General features: G+C 38.5%; 1 protein-coding gene across 1 annotated transcript; it reads left to right on the top strand.

Annotated features, from left to right (window-relative positions):
• The first annotated feature begins 6403 nt into the window (after positions 1-6403).
• LOC124291368 (myosin regulatory light chain 12A-like) lies at positions 6404-17042 on the top strand. The gene is made up of 4 exons (XM_046728355.1): positions 6404-6523; positions 12868-12985; positions 14358-14598; positions 15468-17042. Exons 2-4 carry the CDS (start codon positions 12884-12886, stop codon positions 15689-15691), a joined length of 567 nt encoding a protein of 188 aa, XP_046584311.1. The 5' UTR covers positions 6404-6523; positions 12868-12883; the 3' UTR covers positions 15692-17042.
• The last annotated feature ends 6508 nt before the right edge of the window (positions 17043-23550 follow it).

The raw sequence follows: 23550 nt of genomic DNA, 5'->3' as shown, positions 1-23550 counted from the left end.
AGTTCAAATGGGATGTAGGTCTTATGGAAGTAAATCGATTTATACAAGTAACAATCCATCCCTATATGACATAGAAAGTTACTAACATTTTCAATACTGCCATCTCTGTAACAGTTTTGAAAATGCATTATTCCTTGCAATGTAGATTGCGTATTCTTACGTAATTAATTCGGAACATTAGTCGTTAATCGATTTGGTTATTGAATTAAGTAATGAATGTCGTCATGATAACGGTGTAAGGTCCTACATCGGTCCGTCACTCGGTGCAATAAACAAGAAGTTGTCATCAATAAAGCTGTATACTTCATAACTTACTCACCAACTTCTTGACATAATTATGATATAACTCATGTGATATTGTAAATATTATATTTTCCCGTTTGTTGTTGTCACATATTCAACTGTTGATCGAGATCTATAATAGATAATGTACAGATTATTGGGATGTTGGGTACACCATGTATGGTTTCTGAGAGTACTTCATCATAGATGTTAATGCGTGACGTATTGAGTTTGACAAGGTGTGTTATTGTTACAATTGTAAAAAATAACAAACACAGGAAATATTTTGAAATGCTGTTTACAAGAAGAGCTGACATTCATTCAACATCTTTTAAACAGATTTTTTTTCAAAACAGTCAAACTAATATATTTTTAAATAATAAAGAAAAATATATTAGTTACACATTGTCAAGTTTACCCGACACATCATGCATGACACGTCAGTTTAAGTGTATATATATTTCACCATGTAAGGTGAGTGGTTCAGTGTATCATGGCACGTTAACTCCTGCACACATATAACCATCACATGCTGTTTATAGGAACCACTACGGCTTCTTGTTGTAACTGACAACCCTACCTCCGCTCTCTCCCCCTCCTCCTCCATACCCCACCCCCTCCCGCTGGCGCCACTGGGCTTGTCATGGCGATGATGCGAACCACATGTGCTGGTGCTTCCAGTGCCGCGCCAACACACACATACAGTAGCTTCTCCCTCAGCCCGGGGGTCACCGCCGCCATTACAAGCTGGTACTTCGTCAACACTATGCTATACATGTTCCAATTTGTCTTTTCGGCTGCTGTGTGAAGGATATTACACAGAGATCCTCAACATGGCCTCCTAACGTTTACGAATCTCATCTGCTATAAACATCGGGTACTTTTGATAGCATTAGAAGTGATGATTAATGACCGTGAAATCTGACAGGAGCTCTTTCTGTCACCCAATGCTTACGTTCCTTATTATAAACATTACCAATTCATACATATCCACAATAGGTGAAATAACGCTTGCTTAAAGTGTTCTTCTCAAAATGAAGTTCTTAAATAACCATAATATTCTTTACACCATTTCAATAAAGGTTTCTAATTATCAAAAATATATGTATATATTTCCACAGTTGGTATTTCAACATAGTGATCAGTATCATGTGTCTTATATATCTGAACAATATTTCCTTAACATGTGTCCAAAATGGGTTCATGAATTAGCAACTGGCTATATCATATCTGTCGATAGTATAAAGGACGAATGCGTGTCTGTAGAGGTGAGAGGCGTACTCTACCATCAACACTTACTTACAACATGCAATTATTGTTCACGCCAAGACCATATATAAGGAAATAGCCATATTGGTTTAACCGTAGGATAAGAGGGAAAAGGTGTAGACTTCTCTACTGAGACATCACATGGTTATTTAGCGGTATATATCCTGTCCCGCAATTATTCATGGGAGCAGAGACCCTACATATGGTCTCTGATGGGAGTTAGGGATATGCAGTTCCAGGTGGGTATGGTCATATGTTAGAAACAATTGTCGTTACTATACTTTTATTAAGCGAAGAAACAGAACTGTTGAACTTTGTATATTTTGATGATGACCTCACTGAAATATATATTGCTGGCCAAGAATCATTAACGAAACAGAACGATATTCCAGCGAGCATGAAATAAACAGGAATTGATTTGAATTCAAATTAAGAAACCATCAATTGTTGGAAGCAGCTGCTGTATCGTACATCAGACTTCAATGCAATAATCATGATTGAAATTTCCCGCAATTTCCCCTAAACTGTCCCTTGATGTACCTTTAATCTTTACGCGCATGCACTACATCACGCCCGACTTACCATCACTATCCCCCTTCCCCTCAGCCCCACCCAATCTCACTCCACCGCCCTGACCCCTCCTCACTATGTCTCCTCCCACTCTATGTCTCCCCCCTCCCCCTTGCAGACCCTCTAATGACCTCCACACGGCGGTCATGGTGGCCATCTGTTTTGTCTGTCAACCACTGACCACTGTAGTATTCCCCGTGACGCTTCTTGTAACTTTAGTCATCCGCGGCGCTTCTTCAATAAACGGAGGTAGATAAGGCGTTCTGTCTTCTACAAGTTGGACGTCATTATGTAACCTGTCTGCCGAAATGCCAGCAGGCGAAGGCGACTTCCAAAGCATATAACCGAAGAAGAAGAAGTAACCTGTTGTGTGTTGAGGTCAGTAGACTCGTATGTGACTGACACTGCCCTTTGCAGTATCTCATTCAACAGCGAAGTTCTGATGTGGCGGTGAACCATTTAGGACGTGAAACCGCCGTACCACACCATGGATCATATACCGACTCTCTGACCAAACACTTCAAGTGCGAAAATAGATATCATGTATTGTGGCAACCATGGAGAAAGATATCATGTATTGTGGCAAACAGGGAGGGGATATGATGTCTTGTGGGAATCAGTGGAGAAGGATATCATGTAACATGGCAAACAGGGGAGGAGATATCATGTATTGTGGCAAACAGGGAGGGGATATCATGTATTGTGGCAATCAGTGGAGAAGGATATCATGTAACATGGCAAACAGGGGAAGGGATATCATGTATTGTGGTAATTAGTGGAGAAGGATATCATGTAACATAGCAAACAGGGAAGGGGCTATCATGTACTGTGGCAATTAGTGGAGAAGGATATCATGTAACATGGCAAACAGGGGAGGGGATATCATGTCTTGTGGCAAACAGGGAGGGGATATCATGTATTGCGGTAATCATGGAGAAGGATATCATGTAATGTGGCAACCAGAAGGGGAATATCATGTATTGTGACAATCAGAGGAAGGCGATATCAAGTACTCTGGTAAAAAGGGGAAGGTTAAATCATAATTTAAGGGAGAAGGAACATCGAGCATTGTTGTCTGTCTCACAGTCCCTGAACGATATCAATTTCTCTTTGGCCCACTAAAGTCCGCAATGAAAATGCTCTAAATGAAGCATATCTAGATTTTCCTCTGGTTCTGAATCTCGATCCCATCTCAGTGAGGCTTCTCAATTTTAATAGAGTTTTTTTGTCTCTCTCGGACAGTATGCGTTAGCCTGCTTGTATTGTATATTGCAGCAACCGGTAAATAAAACACCATGAACTGTGGCAATTAGGGATATGGAAGTGACAAGGAAAAAGACTCCTTCTGCAGTCATTAAATAAATGTATCCACGCGATGCTGACGGTCCGGAACACTATCAACAAGGGGAGAACGTCATGGTTTCAGCAGGTTGTGTAGAGGGCGGTATACTTCACGAATACGTAGAAATGGGTGTTATAAGGAAAAGGAATAACCTGACAATAACATCGGCAATAACGTGTCTCAAGGCTAACAGTATTTTCACCACTTGTATACCATTTAGAATTAATGTGAACGAAATATTAACATATTTCGTTTACTAATGTTTGAAAAAAAGAAGAGAACACGCCACTGTAGTAGCCGGATTAAGACACGTATGTACAATATTTATTTAACGAAAATATCTGCAAGTGTTGTGAAATTACCTACATTATATTACCTTCACACAGTCCCAAGACCCAGGCTGTACAAACCGACGCAGCCGGAATCAGGAATCTTGAATCAGGATTTTTATTCTCATAAATCAAACAAAATGATATAGAGAACATACATATATTTTGATAGATACAAAGTGCCATTATGCTTATATGCATATGAATATAATATAAATGTATAACTAAAACAGGGATAATACAATTTTCGTTAAACGTGACAGTTTCTGTACCAAAGGAAGATAGTCAGATTTCATAAGGGAAATACATTTATCAATATGAGGGTTATTACAAAAATAACTAGGGAGTATACTTTTTTCTTACATCATCTAGAGCTATGCATGATAAGACAATATGAAATTCGCCACATATTACATGGTGGTTACAAATTGTACATATTCTATTTTCTATGTCTATATTATACCATCTGCCGAATTCCACCGGTAATCTGTGATTGCATGTTCTCAGTTTTGTTAACCAGACACGTTGTTTCAATGGGAGGCTGATTAAATAAGGTTCTAAGTTGGGAGTATGCTTATATAACGAGTAATATTTACCTTTCGATGAATTTTGAAGGGCAGCATTACATGATTGCTTAAACTGACTGATCTATAAGTGTGTATATAACATAGTTTTTCAGCCAGTTTTTCAGCCAGGATGCTGAAGGAAAACTTTGGGACTGCCATATATAACATAGCCCAGCATTTTGAAGTATACTTTTCACTACATTTAAAAGATCAAATTGAATACCCAAACAAGTCGACACATTAGCCGTAACATTATACACTATATGAGGCAACTTGTGTGTTGATGTGATGACTTTACACAAGGACTTTACACAAGTAACTTATGATTTTTTGTTTTAATCATTACTTCAATATCGAGTTCCCCATAAACCATATAATTTGGAGCAGATTGTATTACCTTAAGTATATATTTACAAAATGTTTGATGCGTTCTTTCTAAAATAGTTGCATTTTCATACCTCCAAACTTCTGATCCGTATATTAAAATTGGTAAAACGAATTGATCAAAAACTTTCAGCTGACAGTCAATTTGGATTTCAAGTTCCCTAATACTAGTAGTTTTAAATACAGAAAACATCGACCTTGCTGCTTATTCTGCAAGTCTCTTAATTACTTTAACAAACTAACCATTGTCGTTAAATAGGATTCCCAAGTATAGATATATTCTCGGACAACTTCAGTTTCCTCACTAAAAGGTTTAAACCTATATTTGTTTTTAACTTAGCCTTTTGAAAACATTACAATTTTGGTTTTATCTAAGTTAACTTTAAGTTTCCACAAGACACAATATGTTGAGAAATTGTCTAAGCTTAATTGTAATTCTTCAGCGCATATCAACTGCATACAATAGTGCTAATAAGTTTATACACACGCCAAGTCTCAATAAAACAATTTACAATACCACGTCAATTTACATTACGTTCACATACACAGGTTTCAGTGTCATAAAGGTAGAGAGCAAATAGGAAAGGAAATAAATTTTCACCCTGCAGCCACAGTCCCCATTGTGATATGGCCTTGTGTTTACTTTGACACGAACAGTCACACTAACATTCTCTGAAATGAACATATTTTACAGAAAAAAAGTTTTTTAAATTAAAATGAAATACAATAAAAAGGAGCCGAGAGAGAGTTTTTTCATTCCTGAAACTGTGGTAACCTAGACATGCATGGACTACGTTGGGTATATTTGCTTCAGGATCTGTATGGCAGCCTAACGAACGGTATGTGGTACTCAACAAACCGTGGTACACGAGGCGAGACAATTCAGCATGTGAGAGATTAAACCACAGTTTGAAACATGTACCTCCGTATAAACAACATCAAATATCTGCGTCACATTGATGCTGCGATAGATTAGCACTTTAATTAATGTGTCACCGAATATTTGCAAATACATCAATATATTTATATGTAAACAGTTTCTATGTATGGATTTCAGCATAGCATCGCCCTGGAGCACAGCTAGGTTATTGTTCTTATAAGAGACCATAAAACAAATGATAATATATTTTATGGTATGTGTTATCATATTTTATCCCTGGATAAAATAAAGTTGAGCACAGTTTAGTATTGTATCAAAAACATTCAACTAATCTTATTTAGCTCAAGAGATTATCACCGGAGCTCCTTTTGAATTGCAGTGACGTAATGTGTATAAAAATGCTATTATTGTATCGAGGAAAAGAATAGGAGTATAAATTGAAAAATTCTATATTTTCGTTTTGAAGTATTGTAAGAAGATACCGAATAATCCCTTTTGTTAACTTCGGTTTAACGATATTTAAAAAATCATATATGCCTTATAGCTACATTTAAATCATGGACGTTAGTAATCCAAGATGGATGTGTTTGTAATCTCTATATTCAGCGTTACCATGGAAACGCGGCATCCTAGAGGGCGCGGTACTCGAAGGAATCCAGTTTCAGACATATGGCACTTATCTTGCCGCCGCCTTGCTACTCAAAGCAAACTCATTCCGGAATAACTGAAGATATCAACATCTGCTAAGGAACGCTGCATCATTCTGGAATGGTTCACAAACAAGAATTCAGTTTGGGGGATATTTTCGGAAAAGTGTCGGCCATTTTGAAGCATCGCATCATTTACTCAAAAGTTTGTGAAGTTTGTAAAGACGGATAAAGGTACATACTTGAACAAGACTGTGAGTATTTCTCTCTCGATATGATCAGTGTGTTGTGGTTGAATAGCTTCTGTTTATTTGTGTCGGGGAATCTTTTCCCCCATATATTATAGCGTGTGTGACAGGTGCAGGCGATGATTCACACTGTCAGGATGCTGCAGGAACTGAGGATATTGTTATTACACCCTTCCTTGACAAAGGAATTGCGTTTTGCGCTGCACCTAGGAATTTTATAGATTTGGAGTTAATGGAAGTAGCAGATTGTTTACGTTAATTCCATCAACATAACATATCTCTCTATCTAACAAGCCGCGGTATCCAACCCGGACCTATACCTACATCTACAGGTGATGTTATCTGTAACAATTATTGTGTTGACAACCCTATTCCTAATTCAGTATAAATTGTTTCTGTATTCGTTATTGTTTGTAGAACCGACCCTTGCAAGGAATACAGGATAATATAAGATGAGAAGACATTTTATGTACGTGTCACGCAGTATACAAACAAACATATAATCACAATGACAAGACTTTTTTGAAATATACTCCACCCGGCCAGCTGGCCTATGAGACACGAAGTGTCCTGGAAATGTTATCATTTAAGAATAATATAAATAAATAGCACACAGTACAACAACGTACACATGAATGGTTACAATTACACATGGGTAAGATAGTTGGAGTTAATGGGATGCCTAAGCTGCCTAAGCTGATACAGTGTGCTGTTAACATTCATTCATCCCCAGATCATATCAAAAACATTTCAAATAATTTTTGAATGATGAATTATATTCCAGTGTTATATACACATTTGTGGTTTTGAAGTTTATTTTGAATTAATTAATATGTGTGATTTTCAAGCAACGTGTATTTTATATCGTTAGATCAGCTATATGTGATACGCAATTACACATGACTGAAATCACCGCTGTGAGGCAATAGTTATGTTTGGCTGCTTGAAATCACTGATAGTCTATACACAAGAATGTCAAGCTTTACTCCTTGAAATCCCTAATGCTGCATTCCCCAAAATGTCAAGTTATACTGCATGAACGCACTGCTATTATATATACAAGGATGTCACGCTATATAGTATAAACTCACTTATATTAGACACACTAAATGTGAAGCTTTAATACTACTTGAAATCACCGATCCTGCATTCACATAAATGCCAATTTTTATTTTGCACGAAATCACTGATATTATATTCACCAAAAAAGTATTTATAATTGCATGAAATCATTTATATGATATACACAAGAATGTCAAGTTTTATGCTTGAAATGGCTAATAATATATTCACAAGAATGTCAAGTTTTATGCTTGAAATCATTGATATTATTCACACACAAAAGGCATATTTCACTGCCTGTAATCACTTATACACATACAAAACATATCTGACTGATATCACCCATAGCATGTACACATAGAAGACTTGTCTGAATTCTTGAAATAAATCACTGACATCATCCAGACATAAAGACTTTAAAAGCTTTAAAACAGTGATATATGTACACAAAGGGCAAGTGTTTCTGCTTGAAATCCTTGACATAACAGATACAGACAAAGGACGACTGGATGCCTGAAAATAGTGATATTACATAAACACAAGACTGTCGTCTTGAGGATGTACTTGACAGGCATATAGAAGTTGGTATTCAAGTATAAGACAAAATATTATGGATGTCAACTTCTTTCTTGTATACACAACGTTTCTGGGCTTATCCTTGCCCCTTCGTAGGGTGAAGAAACATCCAGGAGCCCAGTAACGTTGTGTATACAATAAGAAGAGGTTGGCATCCATAATATTTTGTCTTATGAGTGCTTGATGTAAATGATACAATGCAACCACGACCGTCATATCACTGGTACATCGTAATAGTAATTGTGAATTCATAATGCGCCTTTTCCATATACAAGGCATATACTCAAAGCGCTAACACACAATCTGATTATTATTACCCCGGGTAACCCAAGCTGCCTGTGAGGCGCTAGAAGGTTCACAAGATCAAGGCATGTATCATACACGAGATAGTCACACATTACTGACAGGACAAGGAATGTATCATACACGAGATAGTCACACATTACTGACAGGACAAGGAATGTATCATACACGAGATAGTCACACATTACTGACAAGACAAGGCATGTATCATACACGAGATAGTCACACATTACTGACAGGACAAGGCATGTATCATACACGAGATAGTCACACATTACTGACAGGACAAGGCATGTATCATACACGAGATAGTCACACATTACTGACAGGACAAGGCATGTATCATACACGAGATAGTCACACATTACTGACAGGACAAGGCATGTATCATACACGAGATAGTCACACATTACTGACAGGACAAGGCATGTATCATACACGAGATAGTCACACATTACTGACAGGACAAGGCATGTATCATACACGAGATAGTCACACATTACTGACAGGACAAGGCATGTATCATACACAAGGCATGATATCATTACTGACACAAGGCATGTATCATACACGAGATAGTCACACATTACTGACAGGACAAGGCATGTATCATACACGAGATAGTCACACATTTACTGACTGACAGGACAAGGGTATCATACACATGACAGGACAAGGCATGACAAGGCATGTATCATACACGAGATAGTCACACATTACTGACAGGACAAGGTATCATACACGAGATAACACATTACTGACAGGACAAGGCATGTATCATACACGCATGTATCATACACGAGATAGTCACACATTACTGACAGGACAAGAGGCATGTATCATACACGAGATAGTCACACATTACTGACAGGACAAGGCATGTATCATACACGAGATAGTCACACATTACTGACAGGACAAGGCATGTATCATACACGAGATAGTCACACATTACTGACAGGACAAGGCATGTATCATACACGAGATAGTCACACATTACTGACAGGACAAGGCATGTATCATACACGAGATAGTCACACATTACTGACAGGACAAGGCATGTATCATACACGAGATAGTCACACATTACTGACAGGACAAGGCATGTATCATACACGAGATAGTCACACATTACTGACAGGACAAGGCATGTATCATACACGAGATAGTCACACATTACTGACGGGATAGGACATACTGAAGGCATGTATCATACACGAGATAGTATCAGGACAAGGCATGTATCATACACGAGATAGTCACACATTACTGACAGGACATTACTGACAGGAAGGCATCACACACATTACTGACAGCACAAGGCATGTATCATACACGAGATAGTCACACATTTCTGACAGGACAGCGATACAACATGTGGTTAACACATGGAGTATATTTATCGACAGTTATATCCGCCAATCACAACTTGGGAACAGAGCTGTGAGTAGTTTGTCACAGAGACTGTACGAGAAATAAACAACTGTTGGCTGCATCTCTCCACAGTCGCTACAGGTGGCAATCCGCTCAACTTAATACACTACCACCAACCTCGCCAAGATCTACACACTGACTCTAAACAATACGCAAATGCTAATGACAAACACTACATGTGAACAGTGAGAGAACATTATTGTACATTGTCAGATAGACTTGTATAAGACGTTTTGGCTGTGATTAAGTATTGTGTGTAGCTCAAATGCTTTACCGGTGGTAGACGTTATATCAATGAGCATATAGATTCACTTATATGTTGTTCGTGTGTTTGTTGTTTAAAGCTGCGATGAGCAATATTCCAGTTATGTGAAGGCGGTCTGAAAATATACGACCCTTAACGGACACCATAAGCATCGATCTGTGCAATACGATATACTACTTCAACCTGACCAACCAATCTCGTCATTACCTTCTTACGACAAGGTTGCTGGAAACCAGTTCTAACCCAGGTCGACTTCCAAATCACACAAAACCGTTCCCACATCCATAGGAATTGAAATGACACATTCTAATGTACGATTCAAGCTATTTTATCAACGTGTGTTTACAAATGACTATCAAACAGTGATGATATCGTTATGAATATTAATGTTATTGTGTCCAAGGTCTTCCGTACAATACAGTATAACACGATAATAGATTATATAATTCAACATCCACCATTATTATTAAATAGAAAATATACGTTAACGTAAGTGATATATGTACTCGATTAATAATATCTTCTTTATCTTCTTTACCTTTATAAGACGACTTACTTTTTATAAAGGTCATAAGATTATATTTGAGAAGAGACACCTTATAAGGATAAAGGATTGTTTCTAAAGTGTTGTACCTGACACAAAAACGTCCAATGGACAACAACATATCAATATGTTCACTTGACATCGTCTGGTGTAAGGTACAAAAAATGTAGATACATGTGGTAGGAAACATACATGCCGCACTCCTTCATACCGCGTACTTACCAACAGAACATGGAATTCTATATGCCTCTCAAGAACCTCATGGAATTTGTCGTCCACGAAGGAAATATCATCATGTATACAATAATTACGGATCCTGTCAGCACAAGTAATATTAAATCATCCTATTACTACAGTCTTTCTAACGTTATGTAAACTGACACACGACATGTATATAATGTACTGGGCAGTCTGTTGAAAGATATCTGTCCACATTAAACATTGTGTTCACCATACAGCTTGCACTTTGAAGAAATTTGGACCCGCGACGATCCAGGTTAAAATGGATCTTCAGTAACCCATGCTTGTCGTAAGAGGCGACTGACGGGATCGGGTAGTCAGGCTCGCTGACTTGGTTGACACATGTCATCGTATCCCATTTGCGTAGATCGATGCTCATGGTGTTGATGACTGGATTGTCTGGTCCAGACTCGATTATTTACAGACCGCCACCAAATATCTGGAATATTGATGTGTGCGGCATAAAACTAAACTCACTCATTGAAGGACAGTGTACTGTATAATGACATTCTTGAGATAGACAATTATACAGTCTTTGCTTAAACAAAGATATGAAGACATTATGAAGTCATATAAGACCAAATGGACACTGATATAAAACATTTCTAGTACATGCAGCTCAAGTAGTCTGTCCAACGCTGTACAGAGATTTTAACGTTATATAGCTTTGACGAGGTAATGTACAGGTATCGTACTGAGGCAGTCTACACCAGTACTTGGCACACTTTGACATGTACGTATTTTACCATGGGACACAGTAGCCAAGTATCATAACATTATCTGTGTATTTTCATTTTTATTCAACTTCCGAAACCTTTTACAAAATACGTATGATCATTTTCAAATAATTAACAGTGGGTTGTATCTCAAATCGTATACCCATTATTGAGTATAGTTACAATAGCTGCATCACGTTTTTAAACACGTGTGCATGTGGCTCCAAATTTTGTTTGATAGTTAATAATGACATACACGAATTCTGAGCTTGTGCAGTAACACAGCACTGTGACAACGCTATTCCCTGGTGCAGACAGACAGACAAACAGATGATTTGTTAGTCTTACCTAATATATTTACATAAAATACATATGGTACAGAGTATGAAAGTGTAAAAAAGTGAGCCACACTAAACGGGTTATGAGAGACTATATAAGATTACAATAAATAGATAAACGTTCTTATATACATAAATTAACATCGATAAAGGCATGACATAAATATGGTCAAACATGGAAATCATTTGTTAGATAGTAAAACAAGTTTGCACGTTTTGGCAGACTGAGTTATATGCAATATCTGAGCAGGACACAATAACATCTGGACATCAGTAAAAGTACTAAAATTTTCATTGGCATTATTACAATGGTGCAACTGTTGGTGTAAACGCAACACCCAGACACCTGTAGAAACTAACAATATCTGTAATTTCCCCCTTGAAGCACCACTTTGCTCACTGACGAAGATGTTCACCTTTATTGAATACCATGGGTTTTGGTTTGCACAAGTTTCATACCAGTACTTTCACAAAAGTGTTCAAGCATATCAATCCTCAGCTGCGGTATCAGATACACCCAAAACATCATCTGCAAAGAAAAGACCTGCAACATTAGGACATTTACTTGAAATAAATTTGTCACACATTTTATCGACCATATATATTAGATATGGCCTATGAACATGACAAATATTAAAGAATATTATATACAAATATTAACATGCATCGCTGACTGGTGCCAGTAGTACGCCTAATATACTTTGTTAATCCATTCTCCGTCCAGACACAAGCACACTAACTTCAGTATTGACAATTATTTCTGTGTAATCTCTTGAAATTGTCATGATGTATAAACCGGTAAATCTGTCAAAACTAATCTTAAACCCTTTTATAAGTATGTGATCATACTTGGTATTGCCTTTCCTCCACAGCTGTCAACCCACCAAGATGTCCAGCACACGCACCAAGAAGTCCAAGCGGACTCGAACCCAGCGCTACACATCCAATGTATTCGCTATGTTCGACCAAGCACAGATCCAGGAGTTTAAGGTAAGTTTAATTGTAAGGCCAAGCATTTCAGATGTTGTTGAAAATATGAAAGTGGTCCTGAAAACAAAAGAATGTGTTCACGGAATGTTTTTAATATAACTGTGAGTCATTCAACGCTGTTCCCTAGTATGGTGCTCTACCTTCAGTTGTTGGCGATCTTTAGCCTGCTTTATACTGTATTGTCCTCTATAGTTAAAAATATTTTAGATTTAATTACTGGTATTACGTTTCTAACTGTGATGTTCTAGTTCTTTTACCATCCTTCGTCGACAGGTTGTTGTAATTGAATTCCATTTATTATCAATTTCCAACCTTTTAAGTCACGCCATGGCTGAAATATAGCCGATGTGACTATAAATCTTAACTCACTCACTCACTCACTCACTCACTCACTCACTCACTCACTCACTCACTCACTCATTAAACGCTGACAGCGAAAACGTGCAAAGCGGTTCAAAGCCGAGTTCGGCTGATTACGTTTGTAGGTTTACCTGCATATACCAGTGTGGTAAACCTCTGAGATCTGCACCACTTCGAGGTTTCCTCTCATATCCAGGTGACACGCCGTGATATAACTGAGGTACTGTTCGAAGCGGAGGTCACTCATGCATATAGATCTTGTGTAACATTTGTCCACTGTAGTCATCACTGAATTCCAGTACTCTGTTCGTCAATAGTTTGACTATTATGCCCAATGTAAGCTGGTGTATCTCTGGTGATGACGTTCCCATTTTCAAGTATCCACCAATGATGAATACAAAAACAATAATCATCATACCATATCAAAATGCTATGGTTAATAACATGTTAATGTAATGCATATTTAACATTAAGGTCATACATAACATGGATATGTAATAATCCTTGAAGAAATGTATTGTGTTATGTTAAACTAAATTGAATATCTGGAGTGTATATTTCAAGCGACAATAAGATTCTTTGTGTTTTATACATCATGTCAGATACTCAGGGTGGTGAAGCTGCTCGGTGGCCAACCCGTCTATTTATTATGATTACACACTGCCATTTAGAAAGTGGTCAATATGTTACATATGTTATATTTGGGATTACACTTTCTTTGTAAAGTACAGATTCTTGTACTTTTGTTGGGTTGAGTCCCATCCAAGATTCGAACCAACACCCTCAGAGTCAGGCACCTAATCGTGGGTTCGAATCCCGGGTCGTACTCAACCCAACAAAAGTTCAAGAATCTGTACTTTACTCAGAAAGTGTAATCCCAAATATAACATATGTCACATCTATTACTCTGTAGGACATGGCTCGACTGTCCACGTGAATGCAATGTTCGAAGCCTGTTTCTGGTCTCCCTCCGATCATTCCATGTTAACTGTTGTATTTACTTCACGTGTAGGAGGCGTTCAACATGATCGACCAGAACCGTGATGGCTATATTGACAAGGACGACCTCCTGGAGATGCTCACGTCTCTCGGGAAGGACCCCTCCGATGCAGACCTTGATGTCATGATCAACATGGCGCCAGGGCCCATCAACTTTACCATGTTCCTCACGCTGTTTGGAGAGAGACTGAATGGCACAGATCCCGAAGACGTCATTAAAAATGCATTTGCATGCTTTGATGAAAAGAATGCAGGTAAGGGTCTATGCAGAAACGGTATCATATATCTGATATTGAACATTTTCTAGAGTGGACTATCTGGTTCTGAGTGTTATAACATCGGATGTGTTTTATTCATATATTTATCACGGAAACAGTTGTTGATATCAAACACATTCCTTCCACCACTTGAACATTCAGTTGTCAGTCTCACTTACACTCACTTATTATCGTCACTAAACATCCTAGTGATTGATATCACGAGCAGTTGTAGTTTGCTTTCTGACAAGGAATCCGCGAAGGGTTCATATTATGTACGTCCCATTAATGTACATCTTTAAGCATACTTCAGTTCTACATATGTCCCTACCTCCATACTAACACATGTAGCAAGAACGGAACTATTCTATGTCGACTGTCCTATAAACACCGAAAGACTCTGACCATAACCCCAGCTTTACAATGAAACCCCGTTAGTCAAGGTCCTGACAGTCTTCAAAACTATGATTCCAGGCGATTATTTCTCAGAATGTCGACATGCTATCAGAACATGAATCTATCTCCATCAATCGTTACATTTGTTATGGATCAATTACTCTGGCACATCCACGAACCCATAATGTACATAGAATGATAACGTTTATTGTAAGATGAAGTGATGGCATTTGTTATTAGATCAACTTACTACAAATCAGTCCTTGTTTGTGTCTTCCGCATCTAAATCTGGAGAACCCATCATAAATTAACGGACTGCTTACAATCACCGATTTGTAAAGACATGATATCCTAGAAATGATAATAATCCAACATTGTCTTCATATCATTTGATATGGGAACAGTGGCCCACGCAGGTCTTCACAATGCCATAAAGTAGAACGAATGATTACACGAGTTGTCTCCCCTAGGCTACATTCCCGAGGAGTATCTGCGCGAATGCCTGACGACAATGGGTGACAGATGGACTGACGATATGGTGGACGATCTCCTCCACGGCGCCCCCATCACCGACGGCAAATTCGACTACGCTGAGTTCACCAGAATGCTCAAACATGGTGCCAAGGAGAAAGATGAAGACGAGGTCCCGGACGAACCAATCGAACCGTCTGCCCTCACCAAAGCTAAAGCGTGATGACTGTGATTCTCTGTTCGGATGTGATTGGGCGAGTGAGACGTTTATACCTGGTCTATGTCTTCTGAGGTCCTCGTTCTATTGACGTGATTCCACTGTATAACGACATAATATATATCTGTAGTGTACTGTGTTAGTGCATTCTTTGGTGCGTGAACTTTTTTTCAGGGTTTGAGTATATACAATGCCTGCTTTTATTTATGCTTGTAACCTGTCTTTCGCAATGTCACCTCCAAGAGAATACTCAAAGACAGACGTTATTTGGTTGTGATGTCGCGTTTCGATTCCAGGGTAATCACAGCGCTATCTGTACATGCATTATGTGTACGTGTGCTGGCAATTGTAATTCTATATATTTAGAGCTTAAAAGTATGTCTCCTTGTAGGACACAACTCGCTAGAGTGAAATAACGCTTTATGCTGGAAGTACTTTTAGACCTCCTAAATGACACTACGGTTGTCACAGCAAGAGAACGAAGATCAGTGAAAAAGTAAAAGGATCTTTTGTCTCTTCATGTTAAATAACATATGGCTCTCCCATCGTGTGTCTTTCTCATCCTTTGACCTGAAACATTTGACAGTATTACTCGTTGTTGCGCCATTCATTCAATGGAGGACAATAAACACCAGGTGTTCGTTTTCGTGATAATCAGTTAGGATATCATATGTAACCCATGTGTCTAGCTATATCTGTTGTGATATTCCTTTCCGCACAATATGCCCTTGCTATACCTCACTGCACCATGTCTTTGGTTGCATTTTGTCGATATGTTTTGACAATAGGTTTTCATATTTGTCATCATGTATTGGTTTCATTTTTTACAGATTAGATTTTATGTTTGTTTTGTGCACAGCGTCCACCTCCCAGTGTTGAATAACACATCCACTATATGATATAACACACTGGTGTTATTTTTGTGTTGTAGGCCGTTACAAGTCGTTTTATTTCTGATCGAGCCCTGAATGCAGCGTAAAACTAAGCTCACTCACTCACTCTGACCTAGCCGTTTTCAACAGTTTCAGTTTTTACTTTATTGAATCAAACTGATATTATGGGTGTTGTAGGCAACTCAACATTAGTCTCGGCTTTAATGTTTTTTGAATAAATTCGAAGTTTTTAATGTTTTGTTTGAAGTTACAAAAATATGACGTAAAACCTGCTTAACCCCAGCTCCATGTAGGCAACATATCTGACAAATCCTGGGAATTAGTAATACGATATTTTGTGGAGATGTTCCCGATTCTTCCATGGTTGGTGATCTATCGCCCACTCATCTTTATACAATGCAACCTTTTTTGTATACGTCACTTGGGCATTACGACCACCTCTAAATAAAGAAACCCCAAAAGCCCGAAATGAGTTTGTTTTATCTGATGATGATTAGCAGGTTGTATGAAGTCATCGAATTCCGGTTAGAAACAGTTGTCTTTTATTTTTGCAGGAGATTGTAATTAGTGTAAGTGTAATTATACACATTTCTACTGATATTTAGTCGTATACTCCTGCACACGCATGGTGGTATACTGGTATATGGTCCTTCGGTCATACTGACCCTGACTTATCCACGAAAGCCCATGCAAGTTGGTAGAATATATAGCAAGTCCAGATTGCCACTGTCACTGTATATGAAAATGAAGAAAGTCCCCGGACTTTTTTTTTTCATTGTATTTTATGATTATATTTTAGAAAACTTTTATTCTGTAAAATATATTTATTTGGTCAGAAACGAGATGTTAGTCTCATTTACACTGATATCTGGTCTCACACAGATAAATGATGTTATAATGAAACATGATCTCATACTGATGTGTAGCCTTATCTTCACACATGCAGATTTGCGGCCTGTTGTACCATCTAGCACCGTGAATCAAAACTTAAATATTTCGTAAATTGAATAGCTTTGGGTTCACCACCGATGCGCACGTAAACTCACTACATCTCTGCCAGAGAATACTCGGACTTGTCAACACCAGCTCATTCACTCGGGTTAGTTTAGCTTTTAAGTCACGTCGACAGTAAATCAGCCTTATCGTGACTAAAACAAGTTCTAAATTCATGATACATACATATAAATTATAAATAACCTGTCACGAATGACTAGATTATCACATATTTGTTAACACTAGCTCAAGGAAAATTAAAATCGTACACTAAGAATTATCGAAACGAGATTGGCAAATTGGTAAGCGATCGCTAGCAACGGATGTTGCCACAATACTAGGGACCCTAGCTGGATTTATACCACCCCTTCAGCTGCTGATGTACTGATGTTTGACATTTTTCTAAAATGTACAAAATTGATATTCTATGATTAAAAACGGTAGTAGATTCTGTGATTGAAGCTCTGGAATAAATTCAGCCCAGGTCCGGGGGATACAAGACCCAAACGCCCCTTCACGACAAGCCTGACCAAAATGTAGTTTAAACAAATCAACATTCAGCAATAAACCAAGCTGAAGCATTGTAACTGTATGTATACAGGTTCAAGTAGAACTCACAACTTCAAGTTGAGGTTCATGTAAGTGTAAAAGGTGAATTCTTACAAGTTGGCAACACTGACAGTAACCAATTTGTACTAAATAAAACTGACCTTATGAAAATACACAGAAAGTCCTGACTCTAACAGGTCTACAAAATAACCGAAACTCAACCCTCAGTAGGCTCCATCTGGGGGTACCACCAGTTACGTCGCCATCGTGTGCCTTCACACCTGGACAGTAAATGCGTCGGGACTTGATGGGTATGGTATGGTGGCTGATTAGGGCCATCGCTTTCTAGCCTTTTAATTCGGAGGCGAGAAAGAGAGAAAGCGATAGCTCGAGACGAGAAAGCGATAGCACGAGACGAGAAAGCGATAGCACGAGACGAGAAAGCGATAGCACGAGACGAGAAAGCGATAGCACGAGACGAGAAAGCGATAGCACGAGACGAGAAAGCGATAGCACGAGACGAGAAAGCGATAGCACGAGACGAGAAAGCGATAGCACGAGACGAGAAAGCGATAGCACGAGACGAGAAAGCGATACCATCACGCGAGAAAGCGATAGAACGAGAAAGCGATATACAAAGGCGAGAAAGCGATAGAGCGAAAAAGCGATATACCAAGGCGAGAAAGCGATGGAGCGAGAAAGCTCATGATGTTGATCACTGTATTGTCTGGTCCAGACTCGATTATTTACAGACCGCCGCCATATAGCTGTAATATTGCCTAGTGCGGTGTTAAACAACAGACCAACCAAACCAACTCCCCGTTGGGCTTTATTGTATCAGTGACAGAATTTTATACACCCTGTGCCTTTCATCTGGTCTTCTTATGTGTGCATATTTCACACAAATATATTTCTACTATTATGTGAAAAAGGTATTGTTCTAAATGTATGTGCCATAGTCTCTCATACTTCTACAAGAATGACTTGTGTACAAACGTATATGTCTGTCTGTCCCCATATCCCAACTATCGCCTTGAGACAGTGCCACAATTCATCGACCGACGTGGTAGGTGTGTTTAACAAAAACGTAATAAAATTATTACTTGGGGAATAAAGCACTATATCATAAAACACCTGTATATTGAAAATAATTTAGTTTAGATTGGGAGTTGAGAAGTTGGACGTAAGAGTGTTCGGAAGTTGATTGCGTATAAGTTCAACTAAGTAAGTGGTGTAAAGTATATTGTGACTTAATGTGCAGAACAGTTAAACTGTTGCTGATAAGCTAATAAGGAGTCTACTAAATAGACGGATAGGGGTTAAATTTTAAAAAGTAGGGCTGGGGAGGCAAGGTACGGTGTTTATGTTTTGGTTGTGAAACGTGCAGTGTGTGGCCTTGACATTGTGAGTTAGTCTGGATAATCGAGTTTACACTGTAATGTGTGGCTGGATAGGGATGTTTTAAAGGATTTATTCTGAATGTAAGGGTGCCTTTTTTGTTTGGTGTTTTGATATTTTGTTTTCAGACCCAGTCTGGTAGTTATTGAGTAATTTGGTTTCTTCTAGTAACTACTTGGTAGTAGGTGCTAGTCTTTGCACCTATGGCTTTTATATATATATTGTAAGGAGTTTAGTTAGGGATAGAGAAGGACGGGAGCGACTCACTTCAGTGTGTACATGATAAATGTTTTGTAGATGTGTAGGAGGGTTTATTTGTCTGCATCCCAGTGAATGTCACCTGTTGCTCTCATTCGATTTGAATCGTTTTGACATGAGTTGACCAAGCTATAAACAAGATGATAAAACAACAACATAGGTGCAAAGACACACTATACTTTACACCACTTACTTAGTTGAACTTATTATTATTCCCCAAGTAATAATTTTATTACGTTTTTGTTAAACACTCCTACCACGTCGGTCGATGAATTGTGCCACTGTCTCAAGGCGATAGTTGGGATATGGGGACAAACAGACATATACGTATGTACACAAGCCATTAGAACAATACTTTTTTCACATAATAGTAGAAATATATTTGTGTGAAATATGCACACATAAGAAGACCAGATGAAAGGCACAGGGTGTATAAAATTCCGTCACTGATACAATAAAGCCCGTCGGGGAATTGGTTTGGTTGGTCTGTTGTTTAACACCGCACTAGGCAATATTACAGCTACATGGCGGCGGTCTGTAAATAATCGAGTCTGGACCAGACAATACAGTGATCAACATCATGAGCATCGATCTACGCAGTTTGGTTACGATGACATTGTCAACCAAGTCAGCGAGCCTGAGCACCCGATCCCGTTAGTCACCTTTTACGACAAGCTGAAGACCAATCTAACCCGGATCTTCACGGGTAACATGCGGAGTAGGCAAATGTGTAGCTTAGCCCAGTGAAAAACAGGGCTCATAAAACCTGAAGGTATTTAAGAGAAATTATGGATGTCAACTTCTGTATTTGTGTAACTGGTGTCACGGTGTGAATAAAGAGACTAGAAACTAGGAAACAAAAAGATAAAGACGTACATTTGAAACAACAGTGATAAGATAGCAAGGGAAGCCAGTACTTAATTAGCGCTAAATTGGTAGGGTGGATGGACAAATGGAAGCCAGGGATTGTTAATCCCGGCATGAATAATGAGATAACAATGGTGGCATTTAACAAGGGAAATGACAATAAAGAAATGTAAGCCAGGAATTAATCCAAGCCTAATTAGTGATGTAACAATAAATTAAATGATTGTTATCCTTTTTACAGACTTTTTAAGAGCACTCATTTATTTCAACGAAAACACACTCGGTTTCTGGAGTTATTGTTGGATTATTGTTTGGACAAGTTAAAGGATTAATTACAAAAATGCCACAGAATTTGAAAGCATGTTCATTTTGTTTCTATACGACTAAACCAAATGACAATAAAGCTTCCTGTTGGATTAAATCATACGCAAGCAAGACGTCATGTGCAGACAGGGCGGAATTATGTGAAATATCGCTTCCTCGCTTTCTCGCTTTATTGCTCTATTGCTTTTCTCGCTCTATCGCTTTCTTGCTCTATCGCTTTCTCTTCTTGGTATATCGTTTTGTCGCTCTATCGCTTTCTCGCGTGATGGTGTCGCTTTCTAGTCTCGTGCTATCGCTTTCTCGTCTCGTGTTACTGCTTTCTCGTCTCGCGTTATTGCTTTCTCGTCTCGCGTTATCGCTTTCTCGTCTCGTGTTATCGCTTTCTCGTCTCGCGTTATCGCTTTCTCGTCTCGTTATATCACTTTCTCGTCTCGTGATATTGCTTTCTCGATTGCTCGCCTCCGAATTTTAAGGCGAGAAAGCGATGGCCCTAATCAGCCACCATAGATGAGGCCTCCGTCACCACTCGCCCCTTTCCGTCGGCTTGTCCAGGAATAACACGAGTGAGTCAAGAATGTTGATATTATTGGAGATTTAACGAATGTTTTCGGAGGCCCCTGATTTCACAATAGGAATCGAACCCGGGTCTTCGGTGTGACGAGCGAAGACTTTAACCGCTAGTCTACCCCACCGTCCCGATGATCACGTGAGCATCGCGTGCAATACATGTACCATTAAGCAAATACCAAGTGTTAGTAAACTGTTCTTATAGCACAATAACTTAGGCAATCGATGTATTTCGTTGTTGATAAGCAAATATATGGCCTCCTCAAAGGCCAACTGATCAAAGATCACAAGTTCCTGGTATGCGGAATATTGGCATGTCATTGAGGGCTGTTGCAAAAGATGTTGATTGTGATCCATTGATCATACGATAGGATAGATAACATCGGCCAGGTAAAGAACTCACGAGTGATGACTCCTAGGGAGGATACAGCCCTTCTCAAAATCACAAAACTTTATCCGTTCATGTCAAGATGCATGTTACAAACAGGGCGGTTTCAAGAGAATGGTCCGGAATCGCTTAATCTCAGAGCAAGAGCACAAAGCAGCGCAACAAGCTTAGTGTCAGTCTTGACATCACAGGAATTTGACGTGATGGGGAAAGGGTCCAGTGGTTGGACGAAAGATGATTTCTTTTGTTCGTGACTGAGGGCAGAGCTCGTTTTTGGCGACACAGAAACACTGCATATGCACAATAGAAATGCTTTTTAGCAATATGCCCTTTGGCGAGGAAGTCTCCCACATTACTGTAAACTTGACCTTGTGACGATCAGACAAAATCTGAATGGACAACGGTACCTCACTGAAATCCTACACAGGGTGGTTGTGGCACATTTCCATGACATGGCGTTACAAATATAATGTGATATAAACTACCGGGCAAGAAAAGTTATCACACAGTTAAAGTAATTGTATAAAACACAAAAACGCCGGTACAAGTTTCAACCCAAGTAAAAACATTCTCCTAAACGCAACATGGTCCCGATAACAACGCAGCTGCCCGAAAACTTCGTACGAATAGTGCATTTTTCAAAACGTGAAAAAAGTAATTGTGGGATATTGATTTGTGTAATTTTAATTTTGACCCCTTGACCCTTTCTTAATGAATTGCTTCAAATGCAAGACCAGCTTTACAATGATTTCTCGGTCAAATAGTTTGAGAACTGATTTCCGTTTTTATAATAAGTATCATAAATCTCACATACGTCTTTGTTTCTATTTTTTGGTCAAGTGAAGTGATAAGTTTCTTTTGCCCGGTAGTGTACTATAAAAGCAGTGATTACAGCAATAAAGACAGTAATATAAATACTCAATTAGTAACAATATTCTATAAAGCGGCGACAACGTACACAAGTGTTGCCGTGAGAAAACGTCTGTTCACCCACACAGTTGTATCCATCCAGGTAGTCAGGAATAATTTACATTTTATCTCTGTAACCCCACCTCATTATCGCGTCTCATGTCATGCACATGCAATGGCGACATTACACAATTACTAATTACTGAAGCCCAAAACATAGCTTAGTCATTACTTGAACAGGCTACCAAAAATAAATTGTAAATAGAAGCAATAAAAACCTTTTCACATTCATAGGAAACTCTGCTGAAAGCAGTGTCGATTGGAAAATGACGACAAAAACGTCAATTGACTTCACAATTTATTTGATTTCAAGTAGTCAGAATCATCACTGTAAATACCGCTTTAAATATTTTATAATAATCAGTTAGCGATGACTGAATTTCATCAGATACCTTTTGCATTACAACACAGTAGAGTGGGTTATAAATAATATATGGTTATTCTATCGCCTTTGCTTCGTCAAGTAATTATCAGTTTGCAGACATTTTTGTCTATATTCGTGCATGGAGATAAATCATGACTGATTTAGAACTGTGTAGTAGTCCGTGTAGGTTTACGTGTCAAAATGTGTATTTGAGATTATGGTTTAAACATATTTTTATTCCTAGAGAATCTGGTTTGGTAAACAAGCAGAACTCTGCTTATATCAATACCCTCAC

The sequence above is a fragment of the Haliotis rubra genome, unplaced genomic scaffold (assembly GCF_003918875.1).
Source record: "Haliotis rubra isolate DU_JTF1 unplaced genomic scaffold, ASM391887v1 Scf49, whole genome shotgun sequence".
NCBI lineage: Eukaryota > Metazoa > Mollusca > Gastropoda > Lepetellida > Haliotidae > Haliotis > Haliotis rubra.
Note: the sequence above shows the minus strand (reverse complement) of the source record. Positions and strands in the feature narration are given on the sequence as shown.